Source organism: Oncorhynchus masou, chromosome 20 (assembly GCF_036934945.1).
Source record: "Oncorhynchus masou masou isolate Uvic2021 chromosome 20, UVic_Omas_1.1, whole genome shotgun sequence".
NCBI classification, from domain to species: domain Eukaryota; kingdom Metazoa; phylum Chordata; class Actinopteri; order Salmoniformes; family Salmonidae; genus Oncorhynchus; species Oncorhynchus masou.
Window position 1 is genome coordinate 18,527,416 of NC_088231.1, and position 21,720 is coordinate 18,549,135.

Sequence of the window (21,720 nt, forward strand, 5' to 3'; positions counted from 1 at the left end):
ACATGATTTGGAAAGGCACACACCTGTCTATAAGGTCCCACAGTTGACAGTGCATGTCAGAGCAAAAACCAAGCCATGAGGTTGAAGGAATTGTGTCGAGGCACAGATCTGGGGAAAGGTACCAAAAAATGTCTGCAGCACTGTGAAGGTCCACAAGAACAAAGTGACCCCCATCATACTTAAATTGAAATAGTTTAGAACCACCAAGACTCTTCTTCTTGGTCGCCCGGCAAAACTGAGCAATCAGGGGAGAAGGGCCTTGGTCAGGGAGGTGACCAAGAGCCAGATGGTCATTCTAACAGAGCTCTAGAGTTCCTCTGTGGAGATTGGAGTACCTTCCAGAAGGACAACCATCTCTGCAGCACTCCACCAATCAGGTCTTTAGGGTACAGTGGACAGACATAAGCCACTTCTCAGTAAAATGCACATGATAGCCCGTTTGGAGTTAACCAAAAGGCACCTAAAGTCTCTTAGACCATGAGAAACAAGATTATCTGGTCTGATGAAACCAAGATTGAACTCTTTGTCCTGAATGCCAAGTGTCACATCTGGAGGAAACCTGGCCTCCTCCCTACGGTGAAGCATGGTGGTGGCAGCATCATGCTTTGGGGAAGTTTTTCAGTGGCAGGGACTGTGAGACTAGTCTGGATCGAGGGAAAGCTGAATAGAGCAAAGTACAGAGAGGTCATTGATGAAAACCGTCTCCAGAGCGCTCAGGACCTCAGACTGAGGGTGAAGGTTCAGCTTCCAACAGGACAATGACTCTAAGCACACAGCCAAGACAACGCAGGAGTGGCTATGGGAGCAGTCTCTGAATGTCCTTGAGTGGCCCAGCCAGAGCCCGGACTTGAACCCGATCGATCTCTGAAGAGACTTGAAAATAGCTGTGCAGTGACGCTCCCCATCCAACCTGACAGAGCTTGAGAGGATCTGCAGAGAAGAATGGGAGAAACTCTCCAAATACAGGTGTGCCAAGCTTGTAGCGTCATACCCAAGAAGACTCGAGGCTGTAATCACTGCCATAGGTGCTTCAATAAAGTACTGAGTGATGGTCTGAATACTTATGTAAATGTCATATTTCAGTTTTATTCATAATTTTTTTTGCAACATTTTCTAAAAACCTGTTTTTTCTTTGTCATTATGGGGTATTGTGTGTAGATTGAAGGGGGCAGGGGACTATTTAATCCATTGTAGAATAAGGCTGTAAAGTAACAGAATGTGATAAGAGTCAAGGGGTCTGAATACTTTCCGAATGCACTATTTAAAGTAAATGCTTTGCTTTAAATAGTAAAGCAAAACTGGTTCAACTTCTTCCACTTTAAGGAGCTAAAGCAAGCCCCAGAACGTTACTTCATGTAAAGTTACCATCTAGTTAGTAATTTCTTTATACAGATTTGTAATTTATTTAAAAAATATATATATAGTCAGATTTTTATTTCTACTGTTACATTGTTCAGAATTAGAATGTATTCTCAGTGTGGTGCTTCAGTTAGTTTGGAGACTACTAACCCTTAGCTTTCTCTCTTGATTGACTTATTTTTAACTGAAGGAATACATTTATTCCATTTAAATGCAGGTTGTATGCTGAGTCTGTATTTTTTTTACTTTAACTTATTAGTAAAATTGTTGAAGGACGACGTGTGCTTGTTATATTTTTATTCACTTAATTGAAAGGCAAATTATAATTTTTTAACAATTTGATTCCTTTTAATAGCAACAACAATATGATACAGCAGCAGGTGGCAATGTTGGAAGTTTGAACTAAGGTATATCGTGTGTGTGTGTGTGTGTGTGACCAACCTTTATTTTGAAAAGCAAACCTTTTTTATTTTGAAGAACGATCCAGGAAGTAGCAGAACAAAAACAACTGCAATTGTGTTCAATGTTCTATGGTGTGAACTGTGTAGTCTGAAGACGTTGACTTTACACTGCAATGCAAATTACTATAACATAAGTGTTTAACATAAACATAGTGCTAAGGACATGTCCGATACTGTCGCATTTCATGCTCAGCTGGCCTCCATCGTTGAGGTATTGGCGAATGCAGCCGTTGCCGAAATCTGCAAACTTGTAGATGACGGCCATGCTGCTTTACGTTTGGAAATTTCCCATAGCCAGAAAGAAATTGAGAACTTGCGGAGGAAGCTGGTTTTGACAAAATGTCAGACTTCTCGACGGAGCGCAGAGAGATTTGGAGCCCTGCGACGCACAGTTCACAGGCACGTGGACACTAATCATGTTGCCCGGGGAAGAGGGAGCTTTGTAGTGAAGTCGACAGGCAGACTTGGATATTGTAGGTTTTTTACCTTATTTAAACACTTTCCAAAAAATGGTTGGTAATGTAGAATCTATAACGTTTATGAGGGTTTCTCTTGTTTGGTGCAGTGAAGAATCGTTTTGACGACATTGAAGAGGGCAACTTCATGCAGGATGTCACTACCTGGAAAGACGCAGGACGCACAGCGACAGACCATAATGGGGGCATGCAGGTCAGTTGTCATAGACATGGTCAAATGTATTATTGTTTAATCATATTTCAAGTGCTGTTGTGGATATGTTATTAATTAAATGTTTCTGATGAATACAAAACACAGATGGCAGATATGCAGGAGGAAACTTGTGTCAAAATGGAGAACCTTGACACCAGTACAATAGAAGGTATTTGTTGTTGTTGAAACTAATCCAACCCTATGCAATTTACATGTTAAGTAAAGTTGTCCATGTTTATTTCAGTATTTTATTAACTTCTTGGTCATGACTCATAACTAACTAACTAAAGGCAAAGAAGAACCAGTCTCCACTACAGGAAGCTGATGCTGTGCTTTACATTGACCCATTTCAGAGATTGTCCAACCAGTCAGTGAGAGCAGTGAGAAGATCATTGTAGCAGAACCAGGTTCTTCATCATCTACTGAACCCACAGACCTTCTGGACCAGCAGGGCAACCGACACAGAGCTCCAGACACTTCACTCAACATAGAACCTGAAAACCAGACGTTCCAGCATCCAGCGTCACAATACAACAGAGCAAGACAGGACCATCAGGTTGCTGAGGGTGTGACCTGGGAAACTGACCATCAACCCATAGAATACAGCCTGTCCCAATGGACAGAGAACCAAGAGACTGACAGCCCAACTGTGAATGCTCCTCACAATGCAGGGCCAGACTCCAAAAGGCTGTCTGGACATCCAGAGAGGAGAGGGGCGCCAGGTAACTCAGGGGTCAGCATGTCTGCTTCAGGCTCTCTGGACTGGCTGCCTGATGTGGTGATGGTGGACTCAGTTCCCATTAAAGTGGAGGCAGATATGAGTTCAGAATGGAGCATAACTGGCCATGAGGTGACATCTGGAGTGATCTGTTCAGATGGCAGACAGCTTGTGGACAACAGAGGAAGAGGGGGAATGGAGTTTGGACAGACAACGTGTCCCCATGACACTCAACATGCAGAGCAAGGGACAACTGTAGGACCAAGGTCCAAGTTTCCAGATTTCAATGGACTGTCCACCCGAAACAGCCTTTCATCCCCAAGGGTTACTCTCCACCAGGTTCCCCAAAGAGGGAAGCCAGCCCCCTTCCCGAATTTCAACAGAGGCTCCACTTCTTCATCGAAAGGCATAGAAAAGCAGCCGCAACAGTTGACGTCTCACTCCAGCAAGAGATATCTCCGGTGCAGCCTCTGCGGGAAGCCCTTCCCCCAGGCGTACCTGAGCAGGCACATGCGGGTCCATACAGGGGAGAAACCGTACGGCTGCAGCCACTGCACCAAGCGCTTCTCCCACAGCCACCAGTTGAAGAGGCATGAGAGGGTGCACACCGGAGAGAAACCGTTTCAATGTGTCTACTGTGGGAAGTGCTTCACCCAGTCCTGTCACATGAAGAAGCACCTCCTCGTCCACACTGGCGGCAGGCCACAGGACGTTGTGCTGCCCTAAGTGTTCCAGGCTATAGTTCAGACTAGATACAGATCTAGGATCAGCTTCCTCTCCCACAATCTTAACCTTGACCATTAGTGGATTTTTTTTATTCTTTAAACTGACCCAACATCAGCATCTAAGGGCAACTTCACACTACTCCTCCCAGTGTAATGATAGGCAGGGCCTGGAGTTTTTCCTCACCATGTGACCAGGCCAGGGAAAAACTCCTGGCCCTAGTTGTAAATGGAATGTCTCAACACCACTGTGGTTTATATATGAATACTGGGTCCATGTGTTTTTCACTTTGAATGGTTTCTTCATTGAACGCTTCCCTCTGTGTGTAGTGGTTGTGTTTTCAGCTCAACTGGCTTGATGCTTGGTCCAGCGTGGATTGATCATGTATAAGTTATTACAGGTGAAGATTTTAAATGTATATTAGTCAGTTAGCAGATGCTCTTATCCATAGCAACTTACAAGAGCATTTAGGGTTAAGTGCTATGCTCAAGGGCACGTTGACAGATTTTTCAGCTTGTCGGTTAGGTGATTCCAACCTGCGGCCTTTCAGTTATTGGCTCAACACTCTTAACCACTTGGCTACATCCTTATGAATTTGTATTTGTGCAGTGGGGAACCAAAGTACAATAATTAAGACAACATTTCCATTAACCTTTCAATAAGACAGATTCCCTATCAGACTGATAGACTGTAACGATGTAGATAGATTTCATATCATTGTGAACAGAGTTCCGGAAGCACTGGACAGGTGCCTGGGCGAGCAAGGCCTGTTGGTGGTTGAGAGTTTGTTGCTCGTCTGTGTTCGTACTTGGACGCGGGGATGAGGAGGAGGAAGGCGCAGGGTTCCCAGACGCCAGCACACTCATTGCCCTGGAAACGAACCTGGCGACCCAGCAGTTACAAGGAGAGAGAGTGCTGACTGGAATGGTAAGCTGTCAATGTTTGTCGTTTATACAGGGTTTAACATGGTTGGATTTGTAGAGTTCGATAAAGCCATCTTGATACCCCTCTATCCTTCCCATCATATTCTGTCTAAGAAAACACTTTTCTATTCACCGTTGCTGAGATTTTTAGTCCCATAATTAAAATTCATAGAATGGTCCTTTTTGGAGGAAGGATTTTTGGGATATATTTGACATATGTATCCTAAAGCGTAATTAATTGAAGTTTTGAATATTTGTGACATTTTGGCCTGACCCAGTACTACTTTTTGAGACTCCACGCTTCAGTTGTAGGTGCTACAAAGCAACATTTAGTGTCATATACAACTTTACCACTTGCTCTTTATTTTGATTGCAATAACACATTTCTTGCATTAATTTATGAATATTTACAAATTAATATTAAAAGTATGTTTTTTTTTTATTAGGCTTTAAACATTTTTTTTTACAAACATTGTCAAACATAATGTACTTTACAGGCAATTCAAAGGTCTGCTAGCTTTAAAGTTATTGCTACTTTTATAGAAATACTTTTGCATAGTTAACAATGTAACCAATCACAGCCCTTAAGTGTCATTGCACATCCTGCAAATCAACAGCAGAGGTGACTATTTTGAATCCATTTTCACATTCACTCTGTTGGTAATGCTTAAAAATGTGTTTATTACTCTAAAAGTAGCAGAGATTCCACTCTGTAATTTTGATATGCCCATAGTGTATTATGTCCAATAATATATTAAAACATTTGCCAAATCAAAAGTGGGATCTTTTCACTTCATGTTGATATTTTTCTGTATTCCAAAATGTATGTAAGAAATGTTATTGCAATCAAAATACATATGACAAAGCAAGCAATTTAGCTTCATATGACACCATGTATTGGCATGTAGCACCTACAGATGAAACAATATGGAGTCTTACAGGAGTCCTGGGTAATGTCAAATTCGAGCTATAGTTAGTTATTTCTAAATCATGCTTTAAGACACTTAAATAGATATATATCTCCTCAGCAAAAAAAGAAATGTCCTCTCACTGTCAACTGCTTTTTCAGCAATCTTAACATGTTGAAATATTTGTATGAACATAACAAGATTCATCAACTGAGACATAAACTGAACAAGTTCCACAGACATGTGACTAACAGAAATGGAATAATGTGTCCCTGAACAAAGGGGGGTCAAAAGCAACAGTCACTATCTGGTGTGGCCACCAGCTGCATGAACTACTGCAGTGCATCTCCTCCTCATGGACTGCACCCGATTTGCTAGTTCTTGCTGTGTGATGTTACCCACTCTTTCACCAAGGCACCTGCAAGTTCCTGTACAATTCTGGGGGGGAATGGCCCTCACCCTCTGATCCAACAGGTCACAGACATGCTCAATGGGATTGAGATCCGGGCTCTTTGCTGGCCATGGCAGAACACTGACATTCGTGTCTTGCAGGAAATCATGCACAGAACGAGCAGCATGGCTGGTTGCATTGTCATGCTGGAGGGTCATGTCATGATGAGCCTGCAGGAAGGGTACCACATGATGGAGGAGGATGTCTTCCCTGTAACGCACAGCGCTGAGATTGCCTGCAATGACAACAAGCTCAGTCCGATGATGCTGTGACACACCGCCCCAGACCATGACGGACCCTCCACCTTCAAATCGATCCCGCTCCAGAGTACAGGCCTTGGTGTAACGCTCATTCCTTCAACGATAAATGCGAATTCCGACCATCACCCCATGTCAGACTAAACCGCGACTCGTCAGTGAAGAGCACTTTTTGCCAGTTGTCTGGTCCAGCGACGATGGGGTTGTGCCCATAGGCGACGTTGTTGCCGGTGATGTCTGGTGTGGACCTGCCTTACAACAGGCCTACAAGCCCTCAGTCCAGCCTCTCTCAGCCTATTGCGAACAGTCTGAGCACTGATGGAGGGATTGTGCGTTCCTGGTTTAACTCTGGCAGTTGTTGTTGCCATCCTGTACCTGTCCCGCAGGTGTGATGTACCGATCCTGTGCAGGTGTTGTTACACGTGATCTGTCCGTCCTGTCTCCCTGTAGCGCTGTCTTAGGCGTCTCACAGCACGGACATTGCAATTTATTGCCCTGGCTACATCTGCAGTCCTCATGCCTCCTTGCAGCATGCCTAAGGCACGTTCACTCAGTTGAGTAGGGACCCTGGATATCTTTCTTTTGGTGTTTTTCAGAGTAAGTAGAAAGGCCTCTTTAGTGTCCTAAGTTTTCATAACTGTGACCTTACTTGCCTACCGTGTGTAAGCTGGTAGTGTCTTAACGACCGTTCCACAGGTGCATGTTCATTAATTGTTTATAGTTCATTGAACAAGCATGGGAAACAGTGTTTAAACCCTTTACAATGAAGATCTGTGAAGTTATTTGGAGTTTTACGAATTATCTTTGAAAGACAGGGTCCTGAAAAGGGGATGTTTTTTTTTTGCTGACTTATTTATATATCTCAATAAACAATCATGTTGTGTGTGGAGGGGAAGTGAGGCAACTGGAACCTGTTTCTGGTCTGCCGAACCTTCAATACAATGCTGACAGATGAGGTTTTCAGGAAGTACTCCACAGGGAAGGTTAGTATTGATAATTCCTTAAATCTGAAAAAGCCTATGGGAAACATGCACTTTTTATTTATTTATTCAATATCATGGAGTGCTTTGAGGACAGTTTCATGAACCATGTTTCCCCCAAAATCTTTCCAAATAAAGGAACGTCTTGAATCTCATTCTGTGGTTGGTTGTTAGTCTTGCAAACATCATTGTATGTCAACACTTGTGCAAACACCTCAAAAAGGGTCTGTGTCCCATAGACTTAAGATGCTTTACTTGTGCATTCATATTCCATGTATTCCCTTCTGGTTTGTCTGACAATCTTTTGTTCTGTTCTGTGTTTCTTTTCCAGAGATCTGATCCTGAACCCAAGTAGTTACTGAAAGGAGAAGCCAGTACATTGTGGTTACAGGTCACTGTGAAGAACAACATGTTATTTAGGTGTTTAGCTATTACTCAAGACTATCAGAAATCCCTTTGGCTATTTATATACAGTACCAGTCAAACGTTTGGACACACCTACTCATTCCCAAGTGGGCTCCAGAGTGACGCAGCGGTCTTAGGCACTGTGTCGCAGTGCTAGAGGTGTCACTACAGACTCTGGTTCGATTCCAGGCTGTGTCACAACCGGCTGTGATTGGGAGTCCCATAGGGCTGCTCACAATTGGCCCAGCGTATTCTGCCCACGTATTCTGGGTAAGGGTTTGGTCGGACTAGGCTGTCATTGTAAATAAGTATTTTTTTAACCTTTTTAACTAGGCAAGTCAGTTAAAAACAAATTCTTTGAAAGTTTCTTCAAGTGCAGTCGCAAAAACCATCAAGTGCTATGATGAAACTGGCTCTCATGAGGACCACGACAGGAAAGGAAGACCCAGAGTTACCTCTGCTGCAGAGGATAAGTTCATTAGAGTTAACCACCTCAGATTGCAGCCCAGAATAAATTCTTCAGAGTTCGAAACATCTCAACATCAACTGTTCAGAGGAGACTGAATCAGGCCTTCATGGTCGAATTGCTGAAAATAAGCCACTACTAAAAGACACCAATGAGAAGAAGAGACTTGCTTGGGCCAAGAAACACGAGCAATGGACATTAGACTGGGGGGGAAGTCTGTGCTTTGCTCTGATGAGTCCAAATGTGAGATTTTTTGTGAGATGCAGAGTAGATGAACGGATGATCGCCGCATGTGTGGTTCCCACTGTGAAGCATGGAGAAGGAAGTGTGATGGTGTGGGGGTCCTTTGCTGGTGACACTGTGTGATTTATTTAGAATTCAAGGCACACTTAACCAGCATGGCTACCACAGCATTCTGCAGCGATATGCCAGTCCCAATAAGTGCAAAGGGGATGGGATATCATTTGTTTTTCAACAGGACAATGACCCAACGCACCTCCAGGCTGTGTAAAGGCTATTTGACGAAGAAGGATAGTGATAGAGTGCTGCATCAGATGACCTGGCCTCCACAACCCAATTGAGATGGTTTGGGATGAGTGCCCAGCATATGTGGAAACTCCTTCAAGACGGTTAGAAAAGCATTCCTCATGAAGCTGGTTAAGAGAATGCCGAAGAGTGTGCAAAGCTGTCAAAGCAAAGGGTGGCTACTTTTAAGAATGTAAAATCTAAAATATATTTTGATTTGTTTAATAACACTTTTTTGGTTACTACATGATTCCATATGTGTTATTTCATAGTTTTGATGTCTTCACTATTATTCTACAATGTAGAAAATAGTAAAAATAAAGAGAACCCCTGGAATGAGTAGATGGGTCCATATTGACTGGTACTGTATTCTGTATTACATTTCAAATATATATTTTTCTACTGTTACATTGTTTAGAATTAGAGTGCATTCTCATTGTGTGCTTCAGTTAACCCGTAGCCTACTCTTTGATTTACTAAGTTGTAACTGACAGAACTTATTCGTTTTCGGTTGTATGCCTATTCTGTTTTTTGTGTAGAACTAAATAGTAAAATAATCATTTTTGGCGGACAAAGTGTGTTTTGATTAAATTCACTACTTCAATGAAAGTCAAAGAAGGCTGATTTAAAAAATACATAATATTCCTTTCAGTATTAGCTACAATATGATACAGCAACCGGTAGCAATGTTGGAACAAACATACGTCGTTTGTAATCAACCTTTATTTTGAAAAACGATCCAGGAAGTAGGTGACATCTTGTTTCCGGAACAAGAAGAGTTGTGTGAAGATGCGTACATTTTTTTTTAGAAACAGTGAAATCTTAAACGTTGACTGAACAATGCAAATTATTATAACATAAGCGTTTAACATAGAGCCAAGGAGATGTCCGATACTGTAGCCTTTCATGCTCAGCTTGCCTCCATCATTGAGGTTTTGGCAAATGCAGCCGTTGCCGAAATCTGCAAACTTGTAGATGACGGCCATGCTGCCTTACGTTTGGAAATTTCCCATAGTCAGAAAGAAATCGACAACCTGCGGAGGAAGCTGCTTTTGACAAAATTCCAGAATTCTCGACGAAACGCAGATAAATTGGGAGTCCTGCGACGCACAGTTCACAGACGCGTGGACACCGATAATTTTACCCGGGCAAGGGCAAGAGAGAGCTTCGTAGAAAAGCCAACAGACAGACTTGGATATTGTAGGTTTTAAACTTATTTCAAAACGTTAAAATGAATGGGTCATGTGAAATATATGACGTTTGAGCGTTGTTCTTTTCTGGTGCAGTGCAGAATTGTTTTGCCGACAGTGAAGGGAGCAACTTTACGCAGAATGTAGCCAACTGGAGAGACTCAGGACGCACAGCAACAGACCGGGATTGGGGTATGCAGGTCAGTTGTCATAGACATGGTCAAATGTATTTTATTTTCCCATATTTCTAATGGCGTTGGGAATATTTTTATAATAAAATGTTCCTGCTGAATACAAAACACAGATGGCAGATATGCAGGAGGCACCTCTTATCAAAATGGAGAACCATGGCACCAGCAGAACAGAAGGTATTTTTGTTAAACGTATCTAATCTATGCACTTTACACTTTGTTGCTTGACCAATCCTCCAATGTTTATTGCAGTATTTGATTAACTTCTTAGTCATAACCCATAACTAATAAATAAGGCAAAGAAGAACCAGTCTTCACTACAGGAAGCTGATGCTGTGCTTTACGTTGACCCATTTCAGAGATTGTCCAACCAGTCAGTGAGAGCAGTGAGAAGATCATTGTAGCAGAACCAGGTTCTTCATCATCAACTGAACCCACAGACCATCTGGACCAGCAGGGCAACCGAGAAAAAGCTCCAGACACCTCACTCAATATAGAACCTGAAAACCAGACGTTCCAGCATCCAGCGTCACAATACAACAGAGCAAGACAGAACCATCAGGTTGCTGAGGGTGTGACCTGGGAAACTGACCATCAACCCATAGAATACAGTCTGACCCATTGGACAGAGAACCAAGAGACTGACAACCCAACTGTGAATGCTCCTCACAATGCAGGGCCAGACTCCAAAAGGCTGTCTGGACATCCAGAGAGGAGAGGGGCACCAGGTAACTCAGGGGTCAGCATGTCTGCTTCAGGCTCTCTGGACTGGCTGCCTGATGTGGTGATGGTGGACTCAGTTCCCATTAAAGTGGAGGCAGATATGAGTTCAGAATGGAGCATAACTGGCCAAGAGGCGACATCTGGAGAGGTCTGTTCAGAAAGCAGGCAACTTGTGGACAACAGAGGAAGAGGGGAATGGAATCTGTACAGACAACGTGTCCCCCTGACAGTCAACATGCAGAGCAAGGGACAACTGTAGGATCAAGGTCCAAGATGTCAGATTTCAATGGACTGCCCACCCGAAACAGATTTTCATCCCCAAGGGTTACTCTCCACCAGGTTCCCCAAAGAGGGAAGCCAGCCCACTTCCCAAATTTCAACAGATGCTCCACTTCGTCACCGAAAGGCATAGAAAAGCAGCCACAACAGCTGACGTCTCACTCGCCCAAGAGGCAACTCCGGTGCAGCCTCTGTGGAAAGCCTTTCCACCAGCCGGCGCACCTGCGGAGTCACATGCGGGTCCATACGGGGGAGAAACCGTACGGCTGCAGCCACTGCATCAAGCGCTTCTCCCACAGCCACCAGCTGAAGATGCATGAGAGGGTCCACACCGGAGAGAAACCATTTCAATGTGTCTACTGTGGGAAGTCCTTCACTCAGTCCGGCAACATGAAGAAGCACCTCCTTGTCCACACTGGTGGCAGGCCACAGGATATTGGGCTGCCCTGAGTGTTCCAGGGTGAAGTGTCCCCTTGGTACAGATCTAGGATCAGCCTCCTCTCCCACAATCTTAACCTTTACCATTAGTAGAAAGAAATGCCAAACTGACCCATCATCAGTGTCTAGGGGCAATTTAACACTACTCTACCAAGTGTAATGAAATGCAGGGCCAGTAGTTTTTCCTCAATGTGACCAGACCGGGGGAAACTCCTGGTCCTAGTTGTAAGTCCTCCACACTCGTGGGTTTTCATATGAAAACTGAGTCGATGTGTTTTTAACAGTTTGATTGGTTTCCACATTGAACAGTTCCGGTGTGTAGTGATAGTTTTTTCAGTCTACTGGCTTGATGCTTGGTCCAGAGTGGATAGATAATGTATAAGTTATGAAGAAGACTCGATCCCGAGCTAGCCTGATGACTCACTAAATTATTCAGCTGCTCTGTCGTTCACGACATACTTTAGTCTGAGACTGCTATCATTGAAGTTGTTTGTGGTGATAAGGGGCACTATGGGTGTTGTACAAAATAAAGTCATTGGTAATTGCATCGTCTCTAACCAATTAAAAGTGTCCATGCCAATGATGAATTTTAGAACCATAGCTTTAATCACGCGTTTTCTGACTCTGGCCCAACCCAATCAGTTTCTGGACCAATCAGATGGCCCTGAATGTGTTCGCATTCAGTGAAAGGTCTGTGAGGTACTCCGATCTGGACTCATTGCTCTCAAGAACCTGACGTCCGAGGGAGAGGCGTAGGGTTTGGCCAGAGCAAAGAGTCTTGGGAGCCAAGAAAACCCTGAGTCCCAGTAGTATCTGAAAGTAGAATCCAGTACATTGTGGTTACAGCTTCCTGTGAATGACGACATAAACCATTATATTCTTGCTGTATGATTGCTGCACTGCATACACCCCTATTACCAATGTAATTATTAGTGCGGTTTGCTAAGCGCGAGACCCCACTTTAAATTTGTCATACTTTATATTATTATTATTATTTGGAAGGCTACTCCTCTAACACCGTTTAAGCTAGAAACGCCATTCAAACTTTAAACGTGCAGAGCGGTCAGGACCAATGTGCTTGCGTACAACTTTTTATAGCTTTTGTACTTTTTAAACTACTAAGCTTTTTGTCCCTTATTTACTTCCATAGTTTTTATTCAACATTGTAAAGGTCCCATTGTGACATCAACTCCCAGACTTCCAACATCCATTCATGGTGAATAATACAACTTTTGACACAAATCTGCAACTTTGACCACATTTCCAGCACTTTAAATAAAAACCTAGAGGGTATGACATTGAGGTCTACTTCTCTGGTATTCAAATCTGGAATCAGGACATAATTATCTACTACCAATCAAAAGTTACAGCGGTTTGTCTGAGTTTAGAGTGACAAAAAGCAGCTAACTGAAGTCAGATGTCTCGTCGTTGAGATGCACAAACGAAGCCGTTGCCATGGATACCAATGCATTTCAATGGCAAGAAAGTGCCATGTACTAGAATGGTAACCTTTTAATAATTATAGTATCTCCTCTTTAACCATTATCAACTCCAAACCAACATTGATATGTTCAAACATTGATATGTTCAGACTATTCTAAATTTAGATTGCTTGTCAAGAGATGTGCTACTATATATACACATACAATTGGTAGAAATGAACATGGGGTTTGAATGAGAACCATAGGAATACAGAGGTAGCTATTCAAAATGGTCTTGCTTCATGACCAACTTTAAAACATTAAGGCTATCCTAACTTCACTTTTTAAGATCTTTATCAACTACAGATTTGCATAAAATAACTGCACTGTTCAACCTAGGGACACCAAACCAGCATTCACATGTTCAGGCTATTCTAAATTCAAATTATTGAACTGGTATCAACTACAAATACATAAATTAGCACATCAATCAAAAGTTACAGCTCTTTGTCGGCGTTTAGTGACCAAAAGTAGCTAACTAACGTCAGCTCTCATGTCTCATCATTGAGCCGCCTATGGAGCCAATGCTATAGATACTCAGGCAGAGGAGCGCATGGTACAGCGCAGGAAGCAAGGGACAGACCGAGATCAGCTGTTGATACTAACAGGAAAGTACTGTGTTGAGTAATCGGGCGCTGGTAGGGCCTGAACGTCACCGTCATGGGTAGGGCTCGGCCTAAAATGTAATGTATTTCTGCTTTTCTTTTCATCAAAACTTCTGAACACTTTCCCAATAGGTTAGACAGAAACTTAGTGTATGATGTCGTCTTCTACGTCACTGCTATTCAAGCTGAAATGGTGATCACTGTTAGCCTAAATAGTTTCTTTATTAGATACAACTACAGCTAGCTATCAGTAGGTCTACATACAAACCTTTTATACATAGTTCAACTACCACTAAAATACTTTTAAAGATCTGTCAACACTAGATGTGTCATTTCCCTCCCCAAATAATAGCCCAAATGTTTCTAATTCCTTTTGAGTTTCTCCCTTCCACCACAACAGCAAGTCTTCATATTCAGAAAGGAAAAAAGTTGCAGAACCATGATTTATTTTCTCTCGTTTCAACAAGACTGCATTATACAACAGATCACAACCACGATGTTAGCAAAGCTTGAATGAATGAATGGATATGCAGCAGGGAAAACGACAGGGCCTCTGGCTAAAGATGCACAGCATATTGCCAACAAGACAAGTCCAAAATAGTATTTGAGTTTCTGACTTTGAACAGCAGACTTGTGAGTTTCCTACAATTCGTTGTACTGTTTGATCATTATATCATCATTCAACAAAAATCGAACTTGATTTACACTGAATGTTTTACAAAAGTAAATCATGCATTTACTTATCTGAAACCCGGGCATGGATGATTGAGTAGCTTTGCTTTCCTTCGAGTGCTGTCCACATGATCCAGCCTTTTGTTACCATGGTCTGATAGAAGATAGCTTTGTCTTTCTTCCAGTTTTCACTCAACTACTGTAGTTTAGACATTTTTGTGATCTAACTGCCCCACAATCCAAGGAAATAAGGTTTATATAGTAGTCTATCAAAGTAATCAGACCAATTTGTTTTACTACATTTTAATTGATTGTACTATTTGCTTTAAATAGTAAAGTGAAACTTGAGCTTCCACTACCACAAAAATACTTTAAAAGCTAAAGCAAGCCCCACAACATTACTTAATGTGAAGTTACCATCTAGTTAAGTGTTTTTGTATTTAGTGTCATTTATTGTAAAATCAAATCTCCTAAATGTTATTTACACTGAAAAAAAATATATGAATGCAACAATTTATAATATTTTACTTAGTTACAGTTCATATAACTGCAATTTTTCACAGTCAACTGAAATAAATGCTTTAGGACCTAATCTATGGATTTCACAGCTGGGAATACAGATATGCATTTGTGGGTAACATACCTTTAAAAAAAGAAATTGTGCTTCTGGAACATTTCTGGGATCTTTTATTTCAGCTCATGAAACATGGGACGAACACTTTACATGTAGCATTTATATTTTTGTTCAGTGTAGTTGTTTACCCATTACTCAGGACTATCTGAAATCCTATTGGCTTTTTATTCATTCTATATTCAGATATTTAAATATTTCTACTGTTACATTGTTCAGAATTAGAACGCGTTCTCAGTGTGGTGCTTCAGATAGTTTTGAGACACTAACCCTTAGCTTTCTCTCTTGATTGACTTATTTTTAACTGAAGGAATACATTTATAACTTTTAAATTCAGGTTGTATGCGCATTCTGTATTGTTGTACTTAATCATTATTTTTGGAGGTCAGTATTTTGTTTGATTCACTTAATTGAAAGTCAATGAAGGCTGATAAAACAACATTTGATTCCTTTCAGTAGCGGCTACAATATGATACAGCAGAAGGTGGCAATGTTGGAAGTTCGAACCAACATATATCGTGTGTGTAACCAACATTTTATTTTGAAAAGCCAACCCTTATTCTAAAAAAAGATCCAGGAAGTAGCGTAACAAACGAGATGTAATGTGAAGTATATGCTATATGGTGTGAACTGTGTTGTCTCATGACGTTGACGGAATACTCAAATGCAAATGTGTTTAACATAAAGGACATGTACGATACAGTCGCCTTTAACGCTCAGCTGGCCTCCATCATTGAGGTTTTGGCAAATGCAGCTGTTGCCGAAATCTGCAAACTTGTAGATGACGGCCATGCTGCCTTACGTTTGGAAATTTCCCATAGTCAGAGAGAAATCGATAACCTGCGGAGGAAGCTGCTTTTGACAAAATTCCAGAATTCTCGACGAAGCGCAGAAAGATTTGGACCCCTGCGACGCACAGTTCACAGGCGCGTTGACAGCGGTCATATTGTTCGGGGAAGAGGGAGCTTCGTAGGAAAGTCAACAGGTAGAGATGGATATTGTAAGTTTTTTTTAATTTATTTAATTTTTTACCTTATTTAAACACGTTCAAAAATAATTGGTAATGTATAACATATAACGGTTATGAAGGATTCTCTTTTCTGGTGCAGTGGGAAATCGTCTTGACGAGAGTGATGGAGGCAACTTTATGCAGGATGTCACCAACTGGAGAGACGCAGGACTCACAGGGATAGACCAGGATGGGGGCATGCAGGTCAGTTGACATAGACACTGTAAAATTGATAATTTATGTTTGCATATTTCAAGTGGTGGTGGGATTTTTATTTTACCCAGATTTTACCAGGTAAATTGACTGAACACATTTTCATTCACAGCAAGGACCCGGGGAATAGTTACAGGGGAGAGGAGGGGGAATGAATGAACCAATTGTAAACTGGGGATGATTAGGTGGCCATGATGGTATGAGGGTTAGATTGGGAATTTAGCCAGGACACCGGGGTTAACACCCCTACTCTACGATAAGTGCCATGGGATCTTTAGTGACCAAAGAGAGACAGGACACCTGTTTAACGGCCCATCCGAAAATGTGTTGGGTCCCTAATCATTTTCTTCTCATATTTAAAATGTTGGGATATTTTTCTAATAAAATGTTCCTGATGTATACCAAACACAGACAGCAGATATGCAAGAGGCACCTCTTATCAAAATGGAGAACTTTCACACCAGCAGAACAGAAGGTATTTTATTAAATCTATCCAATTTACACTTTGTTGAGTAAAGCCTTCATTGCAGTATTTGATAAACTTCTTAGTCATTATTCATAACAAATAAATAAGGCAAAGAAGAATCCGTCTCCACTACAGGAAGTTGATGCTGTGCTTTACATTGACCCATTTCAGAGATTGTCCAACCAGTCAGTGAGAGCAGTGAGAAGGTCATTGTGCCAGAACCAGGTTCTTCATCATCTACTGAACCCACAGACCTTCTAGACCAGCAGGGCAACAGACACAGAGCTCCAGACACCTCACTCAACATAGAACCTGACAACCAGACGTTCCAGCATCCAGCGTCACAATACAACAGAGCAAGACAAGACCACCAGGTTGCTGAGGGTGTGACCTGGGAAACTGACCATCAACCCATAGAATACAGCCTGTCCCAATGGACAGAGAACCAAGATACTGACAACCCAACTGTGAATGCTCCTCACAATTTAGGGCCAGACTCCAAAATGCTGTCTGAACATCCAGAGAGGAGAGGGGTGCCTGGTAACTCTGGGGTCTACATGTCTGCTTTGGGCTCTCTGGACTGGCTGCCTGATGTGGTGATGGTGGACTCAGTTCCCATTAAAGTGGAGGCAGATATGAGTTCAGAATGGAGCATAACTGGCCAAGAGGTGACATCTGGAGACATCTGTTCAGAAAGCAGGCAGCTTGTGGACAACAGAGGAAGAGGGGGAATGGAGTCTGGACAGACAAAGTCTCCCCATGACACTCAAAACACAGAGCAAGCGACAACTGGAGGATCAAGGTTCAAGATGTCGGATTTCAATGGACTGTCCACACGAATCAGCATTTCATCCCCAAGGGTTACTCTCCACCAGGTTCCCCAAAGAAGGAAGCCAGCACCCTTCCCAAATTTCAGAGGCTCCACTTCTTCATTGAAAGTCATAGAAAAGCAGCCACAACAGCTGACGTCTCACTCCACCCAGAGGCAGCTCCGGTGCAGCCTCTGTGGAAAGCCCTTCCACCAGCTGGCGAACCTGCGGAGTCACATGCGGGTCCATACGGGGGAGAAACCGTACGGCTGCAGCCACTGCACCAAGCGCTTCTCCCACAGCCACCAGCTGAAGATGCATGAGAGGGTGCACACCGGAGAGAAACCATTTCAATGTGTCTACTGTGGGAAGTGCTTCACCCAGTCTGGCCACATGAAGAAGCATCTCCTTGTCCACACTGGTGGCAGGCAACAGGATATTGGGCTGCCCTGAGGGGAGTTTTTCTACACCACGTGACCAGACCAGGGAAAAACTGGTCTTCCCCCATAGTTCATCTTCCAACCTAGTTGTAAGGGGAATGGCTCCACACTACTGGGGTTTTCATATGAACACTGGGTCCATGTGTTTTTAACAGTTTGCATAGATACCACATTGAATGCTTCCCTCTTTGTGTAGTGGTTGTGTTTTCAGTTCAGCTGGCTTGATACTTGGTCCAGAGTGAACTGATAATGTATATTATTAAAGGTGAAGATTTTAAACATCACATTTGAGTCAATTGGCAGAAGCTCTTATCCATAGCAACTTACAAGTGCAATAAGAGTTAAGTACATTGCTCAAGGCACATCAACAGATTTTTCAGCTTGGTTGGCTTCGCAATTCAAACCTGTGACTTTTCGGTTACTGACTCAAAGCTACCTACTGTTACTACCTAAGCTACCTCAAAGGCTACCTACTGCTAGGCTACATCCTTATGAATTTGTTACCAATCGTATTCATATCAAACAGCAGTTACGAGTTCAGGAAGCACTGGACAGGTGCCTAGGCGAGCGAGGTCTGTTGGTGTTCGAGAGCTCGTTTTTGTTTTTACTTGGACGAACAGAGCCGGGGAGGAGGAGGAAGGCGCAGGTCTCCCAGATGCCAGCACACTCCTGGGTCTGGAAAAGGACCTGGCGACCCAGCAGTTGCAAGGAGAGAGAGTGCTGACTGGAATGGTAAGCTGCCAATGGTTGTGATACAGGGTTTAATATGGTTGGATTTGTAGAGAGTTCAGTAAAGCCATATTGATCCCCCTCTACCCTTCCCATCATATTCGGCCTAGGAAAACTATTTTCTATTTACAGTTGCAATGAGATTTTGAGTCCCAGAATTAGAATGAATAGAATTAGAACCCATTCAATTCAATCAGAATTCTCTCTGGTTTATTCCTTTCCATTCTGACTGTTTTGAGCAGACTAGACAGGTTAGGATGTGCACCAGCATTGTAGACCCAAGCTACTCACTCACCTCTCATTTATTCCCAGAATCCCCACAGTTATCATGGTCTGGGGAAACTTCATCTCCTGGAGGTAAGTACAGCTCTTGTAGATTTATCTCACATAGAACAACCAGAAAATCACTTTCCTGCTTTCCTAATATCATTATTTTAAACCGCTCACTTTGTTTTGGATTCTCCATACATGATTCGACTGAAAATAATGTTTAGATGACCATGCATTTAATACATATACTTATATAAGGATGATTCCTCACAAAACTAGAACACTTTTTTTTCATGAAATGCAATCCGTAGAATGTTCCTTTGGAGGAAGGATTGTTGGGATATATTTGACATTTAACTTAAAGCATAATTGACAAGTATTTAATTAAAGTTGGAATATTTGTTATGTTGTTGTCTTAGGTCTCTCTTTATGTTGTGTTGTCTCTTGTCACTATGTTTTTTTTTCTTATTTGTGTTATATATATTTAACATCTTTAATCCCAGCCCACGTCCCCGCACGAGGTCTTTTGCCTTACTGTCATTGTGAATAAGAATTTGTTCTTAACTGACCTGCCTAGTTAAATAAAAGTGACATTTTGGCCTTACCAGGCCTCCTTTAAGAGTACATATTTCAGTTGTAGGTGCTACAAAGCAACATTTGGTGTCATATTCAACTTTACTGCTTGCTCTGTAATATGAGTAGTATTTTGATTGCAATAACACATTTTTTACATTCTTTTTACACGCTTCAGCACTCGGCGGTCCTGTTCTGTGAGCTTGTGGGGCCTACCACTTCGCAGCCGTTGTTGCTCCTAGATGGTTTCCACTTCGCAATAACTGCACTTAAAAGAGTTGAGCAGGGCAGATATGTGATGAACTGACTTGTTGGAAAGGTGCCATTCTATGATGGTGCCACATTGAAAGTCACTGAGCTCTTCAGAAAGGCCATTCTTTTGCAACTGTGTCTATGGAGATTGCATGGCTGTGTGGTCAATTGTATACAAGGGTGTGGCTGAAATAGCCAAATCCAATCATTTGAAGGGGTGACCACATACACTATACATACACACAAAATGTATTATTTCCCATGTTTATGGCCAATAGGCTATAACGGCCTGGGGGAGTTGTGTAATTCAAATAAAACCAGAGAGGAAGAGGCGAATGTGTAAGACAAGAAGACGTTGGAAGATGCAGATGACCAAAACAGAGCACGCTTCTGCCTTCTGCTTCTCTCTCGTTCACGCTGGCCTGCCTGTCTCTTCGCTAATGATGCTAGTTAGTGTGTGTTCAGTCTTTGGTCTGTTGCGTGTAGAATATCCTAGCCAATTCATGGCACCGATTTCTACAGTCAGTCTTGCTGGTACGAGGTAGTCTACTCGAACTTTTTGTCTCATATGAAATTATAGTAGACTTCCGGTAGCCTGTATCGATTACGCTTTTCAGCCATAATGGAATGTGACCCCTTCAAATCCCGTCGGCTACTGCATGTTTGTTTCTCTGTCTGTTAGGGTAGGTATTACACTATGGTTTTTAAAATACCGACACAAAACCTTATCTGGTGATATGAACGGATATTTTATTTGTCTGTAAAGGAATGCCATTATGCCGCTAATGTTTAGCTATTACTCAGGACAATAAGAAATCCTATTGGCTTTTTATTAATTCTATATTGAGATATTTAAATATTTCTACTGTTACATTGGTCAGCGTTAGAATGCATTCTCAGTGTGGTGCTTCAGTTAGTTTTGAGACTACTAACCCTTAGCCTACTATTCAATTGATTTACTTTAAATTGAAGGAATGTATTTATTCCCTTTAAATTAAGGTTGTATGCTGATTCTGTATTTTTTCTACTTGAACCAAATAGTAAAATAATCATATTTGGAGGATAAAGTGTTTGTTTTAATTAACTTAATTGAAAGTCAAAAGGCTTATTTTTGTAACATTTGATTCCTTTCAGTCGCTACAATATGATACAGCAGCAGGTAGCAATGTTGGAACATAAGTTGCGTGTAACCAATCTTTATTTTGAAATCTCACCTTTTATTTTGAAAAACGATCCACTAAGTAGAAGACATTTTTTGTTTCCGGAACAAAAATAAACAAAAAAGAGAACCTGCGAGAAGCTAGCCACAATAAGGATTAGCCACAATAGTGGAATTTACGGGTTGTCTTCAAAATAAAAGCTCCCATTTGACTGACTTCAAACGGATACAAGTGGATTCCTTGGGTGCGTATGTAAATTCACTCTGGCTATCTACTCTGATTTCAGAGCACTCTCGTTCGAGTATGCCGGAGCACAAAATAGCTGAGTTTACTAACACGCAACACTAGTTGAATATGACGGGTGTCAGTAAAGGTTGACAAAAACATTATTCAATTGTTGCTAGCAGCACTGTTAGTTACTAATGCTCTAGATAACATGAAAACAGCCTAACTCGCTCTGCTCGGGTTAGTAAAATGGTCAGAGTGAGGTGGTTTCTCATTTGTGTCTAGAAGTAGCTAGCAAACTAGCCAACTTTAGCCAGTTTGCTTCTGTGCTTGACTGCAGTTGTGAGGTCAGAAACCTCGGATCAACCCTACTCCTCGGCCAGAAAGAAACACTCTGAATTTACAAATGAACGTTCTGACAACACTGAATTTGAAAAGGGCTCAGAGCGCACTTTGACACACTGGAGGTAATTTACGAATGCACCCCTTATTTTGACTAGATAACGCTAAACAAGTTAT

The 21,720-nt window shown here is 42.0% G+C and overlaps 2 protein-coding genes and 1 pseudogene across 3 annotated transcripts; all 3 read left to right on the plus strand.

The window, feature by feature from the left end:
- The first annotated feature begins 1,841 nt into the window (after positions 1-1,841).
- On the plus strand, positions 1,842-9,420 carry LOC135507120 (B-cell CLL/lymphoma 6 member B protein-like). Its single transcript, XM_064926682.1, has 5 exons — positions 1,842-2,293; positions 2,386-2,489; positions 2,595-2,658; positions 2,843-4,857; positions 7,781-9,420. The coding sequence occupies exons 1-4, from the start codon at positions 1,984-1,986 to the stop codon at positions 3,931-3,933; spliced, it is 1,569 nt and encodes a 522-aa protein (XP_064782754.1). The 5' UTR covers positions 1,842-1,983; the 3' UTR covers positions 3,934-4,857; positions 7,781-9,420.
- Positions 9,421-9,517: 97 nt separating this feature from the next.
- Positions 9,518-12,211, plus strand: LOC135507118 (B-cell CLL/lymphoma 6 member B protein-like; annotated as a pseudogene).
- Positions 12,212-15,488: 3,277 nt separating this feature from the next.
- On the plus strand, positions 15,489-20,863 carry LOC135507117 (zinc finger protein GLI4-like). Of its 2 annotated transcripts, XM_064926679.1 has the most exons (6): positions 15,489-16,055; positions 16,165-16,268; positions 16,689-16,752; positions 16,915-18,724; positions 19,034-19,078; positions 19,743-20,863. In XM_064926679.1, the coding sequence occupies exons 1-4, from the start codon at positions 15,698-15,700 to the stop codon at positions 18,003-18,005; spliced, it is 1,617 nt and encodes a 538-aa protein (XP_064782751.1). In that variant the 5' UTR covers positions 15,489-15,697; the 3' UTR covers positions 18,006-18,724; positions 19,034-19,078; positions 19,743-20,863. The 2 variants fall into 2 exon arrangements, with proteins under 2 accessions (XP_064782751.1, XP_064782750.1); XM_064926678.1 differs by having other exon boundaries at positions 19,034-20,863.
- Positions 20,864-21,720: the final 857 nt, after the last annotated feature.